The sequence below is a fragment of the Alnus glutinosa genome, chromosome 3 (assembly GCF_958979055.1).
Source record: "Alnus glutinosa chromosome 3, dhAlnGlut1.1, whole genome shotgun sequence".
NCBI classification, from domain to species: domain Eukaryota; kingdom Viridiplantae; phylum Streptophyta; class Magnoliopsida; order Fagales; family Betulaceae; genus Alnus; species Alnus glutinosa.
Genome location: NC_084888.1, coordinates 3,431,474 through 3,448,955, shown reverse-complemented (window position 1 = coordinate 3,448,955; position 17,482 = coordinate 3,431,474). Strand labels below are relative to the sequence as shown.

The 17,482-nt window shown below is 35.1% G+C and overlaps 2 protein-coding genes across 4 annotated transcripts; both read right to left on the bottom strand.

The window, feature by feature from the left end:
* Positions 1-636: 636 nt before the first annotated feature.
* LOC133864803 (uncharacterized) lies at positions 637-6,701 on the bottom strand. 3 transcript variants are annotated; one of them, XR_009899569.1, is made up of 10 exons: positions 6,270-6,698; positions 5,823-5,967; positions 4,776-4,944; positions 4,264-4,522; positions 3,551-3,639; positions 3,280-3,462; positions 3,099-3,184; positions 2,882-2,966; positions 1,558-2,222; positions 637-1,455 (listed from the first exon to the last, which is right to left on the bottom strand). XR_009899569.1 is itself a non-coding variant. In XM_062301220.1 (9 exons), the coding sequence occupies exons 1-9, from the start codon at positions 6,478-6,480 to the stop codon at positions 2,088-2,090; spliced, it is 1,359 nt and encodes a 452-aa protein (XP_062157204.1). In that variant the 5' UTR covers positions 6,481-6,701; the 3' UTR covers positions 637-2,087. The 3 variants fall into 3 exon arrangements, 2 of the variants coding, with proteins under 2 accessions (XP_062157204.1, XP_062157203.1); XM_062301220.1 differs by having other exon boundaries at positions 637-2,222; positions 4,267-4,522; positions 6,270-6,701; XM_062301219.1 differs by having other exon boundaries at positions 637-2,222.
* A 1,974-nt stretch (positions 6,702-8,675) lies between these two features.
* LOC133864431 (acyl-CoA-binding domain-containing protein 3-like) lies at positions 8,676-12,694 on the bottom strand. The gene is made up of 5 exons (XM_062300764.1): positions 11,762-12,694; positions 10,511-10,601; positions 10,329-10,429; positions 10,090-10,161; positions 8,676-9,055 (listed from the first exon to the last, which is right to left on the bottom strand). The coding sequence occupies exons 1-4, from the start codon at positions 12,424-12,426 to the stop codon at positions 10,095-10,097; spliced, it is 924 nt and encodes a 307-aa protein (XP_062156748.1). The 5' UTR covers positions 12,427-12,694; the 3' UTR covers positions 8,676-9,055; positions 10,090-10,094.
* Positions 12,695-17,482: the final 4,788 nt, after the last annotated feature.

Sequence of the window (17,482 nt, the reverse complement as noted above, 5' to 3'; positions counted from 1 at the left end):
AAGCTTCACTAGTTGACTTGCCCATTATGGCTGATGGGCAAAACAACTTTTTCTGTCAAAAGCTGAATGTGTCGAGAGAGGGAAAGGGATGCGAGGTGATTTCAAACAGGGCCTAGATTCTTGACCAAAAGGCTGAAAATGGCGCCTTGACGATAGCCTACAATGAAGTTTGATTATTGGACAATCAACTTGACGACAATATGTGATTCGCTTACATTAGCAACTTTGTCCCATAAGTAAGTTAGTCTTTTTTATTTTATTTTTTGGAGTGCAAGTTAACCCAATTGAATGAACTAATTAATTCTGATGTGAGCAACATACCGTGGGGATTTTTCGACCTGGATTGCAAGTTGACATTTCGAGACAACTAAAATAAGACATTGTAAAAAGAGTAATACTACACACTCTCATTTTTTCATACTAATTTCTCCACACCCTTAAGTGGCTTTTAAAATCATCATTAGCTTTGATATGAATCTTTATTGGATTTTAATCTAATGATGGTTTTAAAAACCACCTAAGAGTGTTGAGAAATAGAGGTAGAGAAGTGGAAGAGTTTAACATTAATCTTGTAAAAATTAAAAAATACTAATTCAATAACTAATTTTTACCATAAGTCATCTAGTTGTACTAGAGTCTAATAAATAGAATTGCTAATATAATAATTCACATAAATAATCCACCTACTAACGTGTCAAGAACGAATCTAGATGTGTCAGCCTAACTTAACCTAACACGAGTTGAGTTAACCCAACATGATGTAAACATAAAACAATCAATCTAAAAAGAGACATGAGGTTGACAATTCATCCAAGGGCTGGCCTCCTCAGAAGAAAAAGGCCCAACCTGAGTTGACCTGTTTTGGATTTGGCTAGGACCGGAAAATTCAGATAGATCTCCAATCAGCTTGGTCTTACCTCTAGTCCAGCCCAACAGACGCGTGTAACAACCCAACCATTGGGCTGGACTATGCATCTAGAATATATTGAAAATATTCTTCGTGTGAAAGAGCTTCTGATCTTCACTTACAGAAATCACTACAAATATGGAACAAATTTTTCTTTCCTAATGAACTAATAATTCATTATCTTCAAAAAGGGCACAAGGGCAATAAACGAAACACCAAGAACTTTCAACAACTGAACGATCTTGATGCATTATATCTACCGAACTCATAATAACAAGCTCCCACATTTTAACTTCCTGTTCTTTAATTCTTCAAGCTATCTGTCAAACATCTTTGGCAATATAATGATGAATGAGACCTCTTCTTTTTCCTGATACACCATGTATCGTATTTGCTATTGGTGAGTCATGAACTTTATTACGAAATTCTGGCCCAGTGATTTGAGACGCTAATGGCTTATTGGTAGTGGGAAGTTCCTCTGGATGCAAAAATATCATCCGTTTTGATCCTTCTACTCTATTAAGTATGTCACGACGGCGAAATAAGTTCTGCCAAAGCGATTAAAGGGCTGAAGTTCAATCTCTTCTAGGAGAATAATACATTATTCTATCAAAGCAACAGAAATAGATTCATCAAAGCAGAGCCTTCACCTTTTGTGTCACTTGAGGTCTGACTTGTGGAGAATTGGAACAAATGCAAAATGCAAGTCTTGATGTTTCTTGAGCAGTGCTTGTATGGTTATTGCTATCTAAGCAATCAGACCTGAATGGCAATGAATCGCCCTCCACAACATTACTGACCTAGTAATCACCATGTTGATCTTTTTGTCTTCTGACTCATCAGCTAGTGTACTGGCACTGCCTGGGAAAACGAATCCTAGAGTTAAACTCAATAACCTTCACACTCGGACTTTTGACTTCAACTCAGTGCCAGTAGGCATGTATAGGAAGGACTATCAACCTACTTTTCAGTCTCCTTATGAGTCGAATGTTGATTTGGCTTTCATTTTTTCATTTCCTTTCCATCTATATTGCTATACTACTCCTGAATGCGTCAGCGGATTCCTGAATCCACAAATCTCTTCTTTTCTTTTTATTCCTCATTCCCATCAATCAGTTAACTGAAAATACATCCAGAACCCATCAAGTACGACAAGCTTGACATTTTAATGGGAATGAAATCATAATTTGTGCCAGTTTTGATATGGTTGCTTCCCCAATCGCTTCAATACATGCATGCTACCCGCCGCTGTGAGTAGCCCCAATGCAGCAAATGCCATTATTGCTGCATTCCCGATGTTCCGATAGTACCCTCCCTGCACCAAAACAATTAGCAACTATAGCATATGACAGTATATTGGGAATTTAGGATGAAAACAGATGTGAACCGACTGAATGAAGGTGTTCCTTGGTGGAAACCTTTGAGTATATTCTACAAACATTTATTCAGTAAAACTAATTTATATCTTCAATCCCTTTAAGCATGCTATATACTTCCCCCATCCGATCTCCCCAACACCCCCCCTTCCCCCCCCCCCTCCCCCCCCCACCCTCCCTTCCTTAAAAAGAGAATAAAATAAAATACAAACTAAAATAACCTGCAATCAGGAGCAGCATATCATGTATGTCATATTTATAATGTTCTCAGCCGGATAAGAAGTTGAGTTTGGATCCTCTTATATTTATAGACATGCTATAAAGTTTCAGCATCTAAATAACTATATATGTCGCAATCGCCACGTATTGAAATGAGAAAAAAGTGGTCAAGTCAGAAACTACCAGTTAACATAAATTTTTCCCTTCAAAATTATGATCAGTCTACCACTGGTGCGGCATATCAACCAACCAGCAGAACACTAGATGGAAAGGTGTTTATTTCTATTTTCTGTTAACAAGACTTAAGAAGAGACTTGCACTTCATGTCTGAAAAAAAATAGACACAGAGAGAGAGAGAGAGAGAGAGAGAGAGGCGCACTTGGATCATAAAAAGCAGAATTGCTGCATTAGCAGGGGCTAGAGAAAGGCTCATCATTCCTCCACGCAACTCATTTGGCACATACCTGTTAACACAATTAATGGCAGAACTATCAACACAAATCCACATAAAAAAATTTACAGCCAACACTTTAAAGTTTTTTTTTTTTTGATAAGTGCTTCCAAAGTTAAGAGATAGAACACTTAGTTTAGCATACATAGTCCTCAATCTGGCAAGTGAAGGTAAGATCAGGCCAACACACGCATGGAATAAGCAAAATAGTGTAACCAAAACTCCAATTTCCTGCATATTAGAAACAAAAAATGTGAAATTCCAAACATCTAACACCAGAGCCAGAACAGATAATCTCTGTGTCATATTTCCACAAGGCATTTTACCTGATAATCATAAGCTATTATAGACAACACAAATCCCATTATGATAAATGAATATACTAGGCAATCCTCAGTTCGAAGTGATGATGGTCCACTGATAAGCCACGGGAATACTGTGCTTCCTAGCATTCTCGCACCCAGCAAACAAGGATATATCAACCCTAGAGGCACTTCTCGTCCATCAGCCTAAATTTACAAGTGTTTCAAAGAATTTCACAATTTAGTAGATAATTCACAAATCAGTAGATAACCTTCTTATGTATATATACCATACCACCAATGTTGGGGCCCACAGAATCCAAAACACTGTGATGGAGAAGTGAAGGCAAGCTTGTGCCCATGCCAAAAGCCATATCCTTTTATCTGCCAATCATAAAAATTTCATCAACAATAAACACATGCAAAAGCGTATTTGGAAATCAGCTGACAAATCATTAATATTAGTATACCCTAGGATGCAACCAATCCTCTCAGCTGCAAGAATGTTCATATTGTGTAACACTCAAAATGCAGAGATCCGCAAAAAGGAGGGATGTTCTATAAGCACTCATCTTCTCTCAGTAATGCAAGGGTTCTACATAAGTTAGTTCAGATAAATAAGTTTATGATTAAAGTGAAGAAAGACTATCACGGATCAGGGGATTGATGATTGTGAGGACTAACAGTGCAGAGCAGCAAAGAGGTGTAAGGTAGCTAAAAGGAGGAAGAGAAAGATGAGTACTATTAGCAGTAAAGTTGCTTGTCAACAAGATAATGGCTTCATGAGACATTAAAAATTTTAATGACATCAAACTAGCATAGAATCTACAAAATTAGTTCAATTATTTTTCCAACTTGGATGAATTCAAAATTTCGTGATACCTGTATCTTTCCAGTTTTACTCGAGCTTAGTTAATAACTGATTTGGTTGTCATTTTGAAATGTTCTAAACTTAGTTTGTTTAAAAGAATAGGCAAGATCAATTTTATAAAAATATGGGACCCTTACCACCTAAAATATATGCATAGAAGGACACTCTGTACTCCTTAAATGCAGCTGCTTGTGCAGTTCCTCTCAATCCTCCAGTAACACAAATAATGCTTATCACTGCCAAGAATATAGCTGCACTGGAAGGAGATACTATGTTCTTCTCCATATTATCACCAACCAGCCAATTTGCAAGAGCCTGGCTTCCAATGTAAGATGCAGACTCAACGAAAGTCATTAACCAAAATGTATCACTCATTGAATCTTGCCTGTGCCCTTGCTGCAAAACAAAACAAAAAATATACAAACACCATAATCATCAGCAATCTAGCTATTTCAACACATGCCTATAATGTCATAAAGGAGTTCACACAGTCCCAAAACACTTTAGTACAACAGAACAGGAACTAATCACTTAATCACTGAAAAACATACGATAAATCAAGGCAATTCCATCAGGAAAAATTGTGGTAACTACACCAAATACTTTCCCTACATGAAAAGTAAAAGTACAGAATGACATCTTAACAAACCTTTTCATGTTGAACCACCATCCATGTCTCGAAACTGAATGAAAATATTGAAGAGGCGAGAGACAAACAGATGCTTGCTACATGAACACTTGGATGAGCAATAATCCTCTTCCATATGCCAACAAATAGGTGATGGACGCAAAAAATCAGACAAACTTTTTCTGGACCTCTACACACAAGCATAGAATAAGTGAATTTGTTAGGGTTTATTACATATTATATTCATATTTGAAAAAGTAACACTCCAAAGATGTCACCAAATGCAGGAATTTAGGCACTCAGTCAACCTGGATGTTCTTCATGTAACATAGCTGAAACATGATGCGTAAAGTACAGAATAATGACGTAAATACCAACAGAAGACTTGATTGTATTAAGTTCAGATGTTTTGTTTAAAATCCATACATCAAAAATATGAAAGCTAAACAAAGGAAGTCCAATTTCTAGGTCTGGATATTACTTCAATCTTACTGCAAAGCAAAGGCACACTAGAAGGAAACATTTCTTAAACATTTTTTTTTTTATGACTAGGAACCCCTATTATTAGAAAGCTAGGTACGCACCCGGTGGGACTTGAACCCATGACCTCACCCTTTTTTTTTTCTTTCTTTCTTTTCTTTTTTTTTTTTTTAATTTTTTTTTTATGACTAGGAACCCCTATTATTAGAAAGTTACGTCCGCACCCGGTGGGACTTGAAACCATGACCTCACCCTCCACCTTGCTAAAGGGAAGTACCGTTTGAGCTAAAGCTCATAGACGGAGTTTCTGGAATTACTATTATCAAGGTGGCCCATTTCTTAAAACATTATCGAATCTTGGCATTGTTTGCAACTATTCCATCAAGCTAGTGACATCCAGATGAATATGGAGTGTCCTTAATGTCAAAAGAATCTTGCAAATAATACAACTGCTCAAGAATTCAGAAAGTCACCGTGTCCAATTTTGTTTCATATGATCATATTTTTTTTCTTTTTTCTTCAATTAAATGCTGAACAATCCACACAATAGCAACCAAAAGAAAAGGTAGAAAAAAAAAACGCGCTTACATTATATCAGAAAGCACGCCTAAGAATGAGCCAACGAAAAGAGCAGCAGCAGAGCCAACACAGAGAGACAAAACCATTTGCTCTCTGCTAACACCATAGTGAGCCAACTCGAACTCTCCGAACACTGACCACAGTCCTTCCATTGCTGTGAGAAACAGAAAACAAAAACAGATATAAGCGATCCGAAATCCTAAAGCCGCCAAATTCACCAAAACGACACCTCGTACTCTCTCCATTTGGTTGCCGAAAAATTGCATGGATAAAAAAAATTAATAATAATTAAGATCACAAACAAATCTCGTAATCACACGAGATTCCGCATTCCAATTCCGTTTTCTCTCGCCGTATTTTCTCAGCAACCAAAAGAAACCTAACTGAAAAGTTCGTTGGGGTTCCGCGCACAAACGCACACAGCATATGTAAATGGAGAGAGAGAGAGTGGCTGACCTGAAGCGAGCGAAAAGAGAAAGAGGAAGTTCCGCTGGAAACGGAGGAAGGAGGATGAGAATCCGTGGTCGAAGAGTGCCGGGGTTTTGCTTGTAGAGCCGTGGTTGGATGCCAAAGGGAAGAGAAAGATCGAGGCTAGGCAGGAGAGGAAGATGAAGATGTATAGGGCGGGATTCGGTTCCCAAACGGAGCTCTCAATGACCACTCCCATTTTCCTTTTCCTACTTCGGGAGATCAGTAAAAAGAGAAATTGCAATTTTCAGATCTCAGATAATCCCTGGATCGTGAGCCATTCATAAACTGATTGCCAGCGAACGAGCTAGAGATCGATCTGAGTAATGGAATGGTAGAAAGAAGTACTTCATTTGAAGCTGATGAGTGATGAGGGAATTTGTAGATGTATGCAATAGAAAACGCGCCGTTTGTAGCATCTCCATCAAACGCACCGTTTTTCTCTTTTTAGTTTCGGTCAGTTTTTCTTTTCTGTGAGGTGGTTGGAAAAGGAATGGAATGTACTGCGATCAGTATCGAGTTTTAGTTATTGAATGAATCAAGAAAAAAATATGATGGGCCTTTTTGCTAATTATCATGATGAATATAAATTTTAGGTAAAAATTCACCTTTAAAATTTGGCTTACAAGGAAGGGTGTCGGACAGGTTACGTACATGTAGTTAATATTAGACTTAATTAATGTGAAATACAATGATCGTAATAAATCATTTCGTTTTTATAGCCGGTGTCCATGGCGATTCACTTTATCAACACTAATCCGTTAGTAGTTCTTTCTCTTTTGACAACTTCACTCATCTATTAGTATTTCAATTCAATTCATAAGTCGCTCCCTCTGTGACTTGAACCCATGATGATGTATTTGGCTTTAAGCCTCTAAATACCAAATGATATAAATTTTGGCTAAAAATTGCCCTTAAAAACTAGCTTGTAAAGGGAAGGTGTCCAAAAACTTACATACACATGGTTAATATTAGACTTAACTCATGTGTGACACAATAATTGTAACACAGAAGTTGTTGTCTCAACGGTTTCTTTTGTTTGTAATACCAAAAAATTGGAAATTGTGTTTTTCTTCCTATTGGGTTAGATAAATTTTTCTTTTAATTCGGTTTATAATATTGTCATGTGTCTCTTATTATGTGAAAAACACATTTTTTTTAATAGAATTTTCTTAAACTTTGTTAATGCTATTAAAAAAACATGTAATCCTCACATGCTCAAGAGATACATCACGATTTTATAGATTTGGTTGAAGTAAATTTCTCTAATCCAATTTAAAAAAAAAAAAAAAAAAAAAAACTATATCTTCAGACTTTATATTCTTTCTTCTTTTTGTTTTTTTTTTTCCCCCTTCAAAACAAAGCACGACTGCCACACTCTTTCAGAAAAAGTGGTTGCAATTCGTCTAACCGGGGTTTTTGACGTATGGTTTAATCAGCACAAGTGAACTATTTTCTCTCTTGAGCATCTTAGAGCTTTTTTGAGAGCTGGTTGTCTCTCTTTTCTTCCTTGTATTTTCCCTTTGCCAGAAATCGCCTTGACCTTCCCTAGCAAATGCCGACCAGGGAGTAGGTCCTCCCTCCTCCTCGCTAGGCTCACCCTACCATATATATATATAATTTTTTTTTTTTTTTTTAATCATTGTTTTGTTTGCAACTTGAAAGTCAGATCTGCTACATATCCCTACCATTTACCACCCTCACCAACCTCCGCCGCTTCTATTGATGTCCTCCATCCGCATGAGTGCACATCACAGGCTGCCCAAGCGCGTGTATTGCACGTGCGTAACCTCAGCCGCTCCGTTTTTTGTCTTGCTTCATATTTATGGCTTCCTCTTTATTTCTTCTTTGAATTTTCATACATGGTACCTTCTTTTTGTCTATAAAAAATTTCAGATCCAGTTGTTTATCCAGATTTGGTATCCATCAAGCATTTTCCTTAAGGGTCCTCTTTCATCAGATACCGCAATGATTCTACAATCCAATCTCTATCAGTGCTTCAGGTGCTGTTTCAGTCATGTCCACCACTAGGCTGCCTCTACAAATCTTATGACCTATTCCCAGTAGCATTTAGGCCTTTTATACTATGTATTGATTATAAATTATAATGGGGTTATCCAGTTGCCACTCCCATCTTTTGTGTCTTTCATTTGATGTACTCTTCCCCTTCCCTTCTCTTTTTGTACTTCCTTAGAAAGAAAGAAAAAAACAAAAAATAATCAACACACTAGCATGCGATTGGTGAGGAGTGCACACAGTTTCAGTGGTTAAGTTTGGCAGCTTCTTTAAAATTTGTATTGGTCGGAACTTAAGCTTGAGGATCTGTCGTTTTTGCTCTGCTCTGGGAAACGCAACCTAACGTGAAAAAAAAATTATAAAAGGAAAACATTCATCAACAATTCACAACTCAATGGGTATGCCATTGGCTCAGCTAACTGTACAATACTCAATGAGTTTCCTATTTTCATGGAGGAAGTTGAAACATTGCTGATTTCCCTTTTTCCTCGTAATCAAAGAGGAACCAAAAAAAAAAAAAAGAGTCTACCAAGGAAATTCCTAGGCCTAAAATTATATACTTCTACTGGTAAACCATGGGAACCAGGCCACGTGTGGGAATTAGAGATATGTTATCCCACAGATTCATTTTCAGTTCTTTATTCACAGAGAACATTGCAATATCTACTAGGTTATAAACAGTCTGATGTCTCCAATCCTCGAAGCGATATCCACATCCTTGCTGTGAGGATTTAGGAGATGCCCCTCTGGTCTTTGTCCTGAAGAAGAAACCATGACGAGTTAGTGAAAGCAATACATATTATGTTAGACCACTTGAATATGAAAAGCATCACTCAATTTCAATCATATTAACTTTCTATTAACACAAATACCAAGAAAACTACATTAGGAGAAAAATGCCAATATTGTCATCACCTTAATCTTTCGAATCTAACACATTGTAATTGTGCTTTGATATGTGAGTTTGGGAGTACAATTAAAAACATTTAAAAAAAAAAAAAAATCACTGTTTTCAAATTGGAGGTAAGAGAATGCGTTTTAAAAAATAAAATTGCGATTTTAAAGGCCAAATTACGTTTTTAAAAATTATATTCTTAAATCGCATGTGTTAAAATTACACTTTTAAAAACTGCAAACTCAAATATATTATTTTCCTCTATTCGTATACAGTCTTAAAATGGTTTTTGCAATGGGCAAAGATGTATAATCTAAACCACAAATGTATTTTATATACATATGTACACAAATGTGTGTGCGCGAGCATGTAGGTGAAGCTGCAATACAATTAAAGGAACACGTCAAATCAAATAATGAACAGCAGATATTTGTAAAAGGCATGTGCATGTCTTCTTCTATCTAAGTACAATATGGTTGTGCTGAACCACCAAAAGCCCATAATAAGTACTGGGACTTTAATTGAAATCCTAAAACATTAAATTCTCTCTTATCTTTACGGCCTTACGGGAAAGATAAGAGTTCCAAACTAATACAAACATACAACTAGCAGGGGATGAGACTTGATTGATGAATTTGATGCTTTAATTTTCCATCCATCTATTCCATAAATACAAATTTCCCGTCACCTTCGATACTTATTCGGACTGACCCACAGATTTTGTAGCAAAGCACCATAGTCAAAGGCACATTCTTGAAATAATGGTACTCAGTTTGCCTATGATTTGCAAGAAAAATCATAAAAATCATATGAACATCCCTTGATTTTTGTCAAGTTTCCCTACACTGTCTGGCATGCAAGTCTACAAACAAATTAAAGCAATGAACATGCGCATACCATAATCAAGGAGTTTGGACACGAAATCCAGTCACATCCAATCCCTCAACACGAGGTTTAGTCTCCATTTTCCTGCAGTGAGTGAAAAAAAAAAATAAATAAAAAAAGGAAAAAAGAAGAAGAAGATACTCCTATAAAGGCAGTTCTTGCAGGACAAGTAATAACTCAAGGAGCAATTTTTTCTTTTTTTTAAACACCATCCACTGATCCACCCAGATGGAAATATTAACACTTATTACCTTTCATCTACAGCACCTGGTTGGTTTGGTGGCGATGCCTTTAAATTAGAAGCTAGTTTCCTAAACGCTTCGAGTTCTTCAGAAACCTGTTTATTATCTCCCTGCACCAATAAATATATGCGTTCGTGGAAGAAATCACTCAAAAAACAATAACAGTATGTGGTCCAAAAGCAAAGGCTTACCATCAACTCAGGAATTCTTCTTGAGAGAAGGGTGATGTACTGCTCCATTGCCACCTCCGAAGTCATATTACCAAGCCGTTGCCAAGCATTCCTTGCATAAATTTGCACTCCATTGATTAAATGACCAAATGATGCAACAAGAAAATCTATTTGGATGACTACAAATCAACAGGAAGGGAAGCCTGAATGTGGTGGTACCGTATCAAGTTCATTTCTGTTGATACTTTGTTTCTTCTTCCCCTCCCTTCTCTTCCCCTCCCCTCCCAAAAAGAAAATGCCTAGTGTTTAATAAAAAGCCCTTGAATTCTTCACAAAATTAGAAGTCCACTTCATATCTTGCCTCAGTCCAAGACGACTACAACATAACCAATGCGGACTCAAACTCCAATGGAGGAAGAGTATGAAAAGCCAGTAGTAAAAAGGATTTACCCCTCAAGACACGGGACGAACAGTGAAATCTACAACAACTTCATCTAATTATTGCTTTAGGATTTGCTAATTTGAAGTTAGTGATTATACAGGTTATAAATACAATTAATAAAGGAATCATTTCCAACATTTCAGTCCACCAGCCACTGCCAACCACATTCTTTGTTATCTCTTTCTACTGAATTTCCTGATGATCAATATGCTTTTATGCCTTAAGTGCACTACTCACAACGTCGAGTTACTTAACTATATTTTTGCATATGTATCCATCAGGACCATCACTATCTTTTGAAATCAAAATCAGCAGTTACTCATAGTTCACATCGGGAGATTAGTAAACTAGATTTTGCTCAACCAACTCTAAGCAGTTTTCAAACAGCTCTATGCATTCACGTTGAGACAATTTTATTTTATCAACTTTACTCTAAGGAAGTTCTATTCACACCGAACTCTTTGCTTCACTCATTGAATAGAGATATACATATAAGCGGAAATCACCTATAAGAAAAGATTCTAAATTCAGAAAAAAGTACAATGTTGAAACTAGTGCTACTCTTAAGTGTTGGGAAGATATACACCCTGGGAGTCTTCAAGTGAGGCGTTTATTGTTTATACAACATGTTAGGATACTACCTTCAACTCAAAAGACAATGGTATATTATTACTCGATGTGGCTTTCTCCATTACACATGAAACTCCAAAACAGAGACAAATCGGCAAGCATAATTTATTTTCTTTTTTTGTTAAGTATAATTGGCAACCATAATTAAGTAGGCAACCCACAATTTATAACGCTCAAAATTCATAAGAGTAGCCAGTTACCACTTGGCGCGAGCAGAGAGCTTGAATGGCATTGGTTGAGGTTCATGGCAAGGCCCTTGGGTGGCAATCTTGTGAAGCCCATACAACCGCATCTTCACATCACTGCCAAGACTCGAAACTCGATCAGCATTATAACTAGCGCCCACAAACGCCACCGCGGCGCCGAAGACCTTTTCCAATTCGGTCCTCTCGACCCCCTCCCAATCATCGTCCAAATCAAGCAGTCTATCCCTGACACCAACATCTCCATCCTCGTCAAAATCAATCCCGCATAGCTTTTCCCTCTTACGACTTCCATCAACCAAGTTCTCCACAGATATCTCTCCGATGGGTTTCTCTCCCAACTCAACGACGTTAGCACCCCCAACGTCCTTCGTCGGTGACTCACAGCCCTCGCTCACAAATCCTCGAACCGGTTCGGTTTTATATTCATCAGCTTTTTCAACGAAGCCGATTTTTCTCTCACTTTCGCAACCGCGACTTTTCGGTTCCACCTCGAGTTTAGGCTGGGGCGTGACCGATTTACCGGTCGAATCCCTGCGTGATCTCACCGTAGAGGCACGTTTTATTTCACCAGCAGAAGCTAATGAGAGGAGCAGCGCGAGGACTATGGAGAGCAAAAGAGAAAGAGCAATGGTCAAGAGCAATTCGAGAAAAATCTCCATGAAAAGCTTTGTGTGTGTGTGTGAGAGAGAGAGAGAGAGAGGGAGAGGGAGAGGGAGAGAGAGAGATGGGACGATCAGAGCTGATTTTGGTGAGGAAGAGTCTAAAAGAGAGACAATTTTGCAGAGCAGAGCAAAGTATATTCTGCTGTGCTTTGCATCTGTTACCGCTGTTAGGTGTCGGTCCTTGTTCGCTGGCAAGCGTCTACAAAGAGGCCTATTTCGACAAGGACTCTTTCACTACAAATCGTGACAGAGCAAGCGGTGGTTATGGTGTCCGCCTGTCCGGTTTGGACTCCCAATGCTTCTTTATTTTTTTCTTTTTCTTGGGGTTAAAATTATCATTAGATTTATTATAAATTATTATTAAATTTTGATTCAAAATAATTTTTAAAATCAAATTAATTTTTTGAAAAAAAAAATCAAGAAAAATGTCTTTTTTTAGTATTACTCCAGCATATGTGAGAGTAATGCAACTCTTTAATATTCATATGTCATATTTATTTCACACCCATTCATATAATTTGTTTTAAGTAATTAATTACTTAAAATACAATACATCAGCAGGTATAAAATGTATATTCATTAAATTCATTAATAGGAAAACAAATATAATTAGATCTCTGTTTTTTACTTTTTAACAGATGAGACAAATCTAATAAGATTCTAACAAGTAAAGTACATTTTTTTTTTTTATAAGTAGTAAAGTACAATTTTTAAACCGTATATTGATAAGTCGAATTTTATTTAACTCACAGATAAGTTTCTCTATTTTTTTCTCTCTCTTTTTTTTTTCCCCAATAAAAGCAGGCTACTAAACAAGATATATTGAAGCAACAAAACTCTCAAATTAAAGTGAAAACGAAAAGGGAAAGGAAGAGAAATGCTCCCTACACTCATTTCTCACAATAATTTTACAACAAGCTGACGTGGTTGTTAGTATTTTATTATTTTTTTACAAAAAGAAAACAAAAAAAATAATAAAATATTACCAGTTACATCAGTTTGTTGTTGGGCTGTTGTGAGAAATGAGTGTATGGATCATTTCTCTTATAATAAAAGTTATAGTACCGCAAGTATTTTTCAATTTAAAATAAATGAAAAAAATATTATTGTTCTTGTCAACAAAATAAACATAATGTTATAAAAGTAAAATTCTACAGCAATTAGAAAACATTGGCATGACTCATAAGCGCATATCCTATGAAACTCTTACAATTATTTTTGTTGTATCTTATCTTATATTAGTCGTAGTTTAATTAAATAAGAATAATTATAGTTATCTATCTAAGTCATAGTCTTTTAATTATTTGTGGCACTATGGTGTAGAAGTCATTTAGTAATAGGTTTCTATTGTTCGCAAGAGTTTATCTCCAAGTTAAAACAGGAGTTTATCTCAAAGTCTTTTAGTTTAATTCAGTTTGAGTTATATAGTTGAGTAGTCCTCTATTTAAATAGTGATCAATTAATAAAGAGTAAGCAGAATAAATCACAAATTTTATGTTTGAAAATGTCTAAATTTCCTTAAAATCTTTATTCGAAACCTATTAAATTATATCGTTGCGTGTTTAAAAAGTCATTCACGTAACACATAACTTGTAGGGCTATTTTTATTACCCCCTCCATAGTATAACAAATTAGAAGTACAATTCGGCAATTCTGGACAAAATTGAAAAAGTGATGAGATGAAATGCTGTTAATGCATTCTTTTAAAATGTTATGTCTTTTTTTTCGATTAATTCTAGATAGAGTGTGGATATGGTTCTACGAGTGAATTTGACGTGGAATTGTGGATAAAGATGGATATCGCTTTTTCGTCCAAACTAGGTTTTTGAAGAATTTTGAGTAGAATAATCAGAGAGTTTTTTTTTTTTTTTTTGAATTTTATTCAAACAAAAAAAATTAATTAAATCTCTAAAATTGTTGTCTCTCAACACGAGAAAAATATATGTTTTTTTTTTTAATAATATATAGAAAGTACATACTTTTTTTAATATAGTTTTTTTCACAACTTTATTATTGCTAAAAAAAACACATAACAAATTTATATAATAGATTGAATAAAATTCTTCCGTCTCAAATTCAAAGAAAACCTTAAACCTATCGTACAAAAATGATGTCAATTCAAAGACGTCTTTTTATATTCTTAATGGGATGGCAAGCAAAAGCAAAACAGTTGCGAGACAAAAAGCTCAAAGGATGGGCTCGTGAATCGAGATAAGCATTGCGTTAATGTTTATGGGTGGTGGCCGGTGGGCAGGGCACATGTTTATTTCGTGGCCTTAATTCAAACACTCCTACTTGGCCACGTCAACATTGGGGAGGATGCACTTCACAATTTGTTAGGAACGAAAAGACAAAGTCTAAACAATGAAATAAAAATTATATGGCTTGCTTAATAAAAACTGCACTACCGAATTTTGATGTAGATCAATGACTAGGCATTGTGGACTTAATAATTTGATTGTTGTCCCCTAAATGCCTCTATCTGCAAATGGCGCACGTGCAATACCTTAGTATTTTTTTTTTTTTAAGGGAAAACTACATTTAATTATCTCAAATTATAACATAATTTGTAATGTTTTTCAAACTTTAAAAAGGTGTAATGTTTCCTCCTAATTTATTTTTCATGATCCTCTCATCTAAGGCTATTTGGGAGCGCTATAAGTATTTACTCACTCTCATTAATTTCCTCACTGATTTAACCATCAGAAGAGGTTTTGCAGGCCAACCCCTGAGGCGCATTTGTTGTTATGCACGTCCTTGCACTTAGGCTTACGAGAAACCAATCAGGAGCTGACACTTCGCCATCCGGAAATTATACCAACAATATACATGTGTTTTTTAAATGTCTTTAAAGCATAAAATATATTTATCTGTATAATCAATTCATGCCTGGTGCTAAAATACTAGCGGCTTTAATTCCGTTGTTTCAGGTTGGAGCAAGTCCTGTTCGAGTCTTTAATTTAGGACGCTGTTCGTAAATCGTAAGCCGTATCCAACAAGGCAACAGCATGCAGAACGCCAGGAGGAATGTTGGTTGGGTTGCATGGATCCTGCGAAGAAAGAATATGAAACAGGAACAAAGAGTAAGGCTAAATACACACTTTTATTTTATAATTATTTTATTATATTAATGTGAGTGTCAGTTTTTAAATTTCTATTTAACAAGAATTATCCAATAGTTAATTATCATTGCTACGTAAATAAATTTTTTAATTTTTTTTTTTAAAAAAAAGTGATTTCTAACGTTGCTTCAAACAAATTCTTAAAAGTTTAATTTGCATACCGTTGTGGCCTACCGTTAAGATTGTTTTGTTCACTTGTTTACTTTCTTTTTTGTGAATGTTGCTTTCTAAATTTTTTTAAAAATTTCCATATATCTTAAGATATTAAACTCCTAAGGAAGAAGGTGAGGCCTGGCCATTTATTTTTTTCCTAGCTAGTGAGTAAAGAAAGAGAAAAGAGAGGGGTAATTACATTTTCTCGTCAACTATAAGCTATTGTCAACATGCCACTACGAACTGACATATCGACCAAAATAAAGTATGGAACTACCATTTTCATACCGTTACTCCCTTCCGTTAGGAAATCTTGTTAAATCATATAGAATATTCTATTTATAAACGTTAAATTTTGTTTAATGATATAAATGCCCCTAAACAATAATTTAATAAAAAAAATATTAAACCTAATATATATATATATAGAAAAAAAAAAAAAATCATTGAGAATGCTTCTCAATTGACCTGTAGAGACAATCCATTTAATAATATTATGAACGCTTCTAAAAACATTGCCAGCCAATTTGGGACAAATGATATGTTTATTAGTGTTTTTTTTAGATTTTTTTTTTATTTTAATTTGAAAATGTATTCTGATAGATAATGGTAAAAATAATTAGTCTTTGTTTGATAAAGAAGGGAGAAAGTTGGTGTAAATACAAGAAGAAAAGTGAATAACAAATTTGGAGTCACTAGCGATGAATGAACTTGAAAAAAAAAAAAAAAAAAAAAAAGATCAATGATGAATTATAATGGGGATTTAGATCTCCAACAATTGTCCAAATTGCTATGAATTCATAAATATTAAATAATTTGATAATACTCATATATCTTAACAATTGGGCGGAATGGCTGATACTTGTTCGTGATGAGCTTCATAAAAAGCTCTCTTGTATTTATTGTTCAAATCGGTTATAATTTAGACAACAAAATTGCTTATGATTTATGCTTAAAAAAAGGGTACGGCTTCAGACACTAAATGTTGTTAGTCAAAGAATACATATTGGAGTGGACATCCGACTACCCACCAGTGAGTAGAATTATTTGATGAACTTTAGAAAAAGAAGATATTGTACGCCTACTTTATCAATTCCATTAGTTAAGCTTAACCCATCATGTAGACTAGATTCATTTTGCAATTGGGGTTAACCTCGACATAACATTTTTCATCCAACGAGATTTTTTTTTTTTCTTTTTTTTTTTTTCTTTTTTTTTTTTCTTTTTTTTTTTTTACACTTGAAAATGAAATTATATTAAATTAGGACTGGACAACCAAAAATAAACACTAAGGCGTCGTTTGATTCGTGGAATGAATCTTTGAAATGGAATGAATATTTCATTGAAATAACTATTTCTTTATTTGGTAGGGACTTATTCCTATAACTATTCCCTTACGAAGATGAATAGTTATTCCTCTCTTGAGAGAATAAACAATTTTTTTCCAATAAAAAAAAAAAACTATATTTTTCTTTAATTTTTCCAAACTAAACTTAAAAAAGTTTAATTTTTTTTTTTTTTTTTTAAAAAAAAAAGACAGAATTTAGATCAGATATGTGGGTGGCCGCCCGGCCACAGATCTAAGGTTCAACATTTTCTTTTTTTTTTAAAGATTTGAGTTTTTTGAAAAATATGAAATTATGTAAGTTTTTTTTTAATAATTTTGGGTCAATTATAATTGTGGTATATGCGTTGTCACTAAACTAAATAATTTGAATAATTATTTCATTCCACTCTTCCCCATTCCCAGTAATAACTATTTATTTTCTTAATGGAAT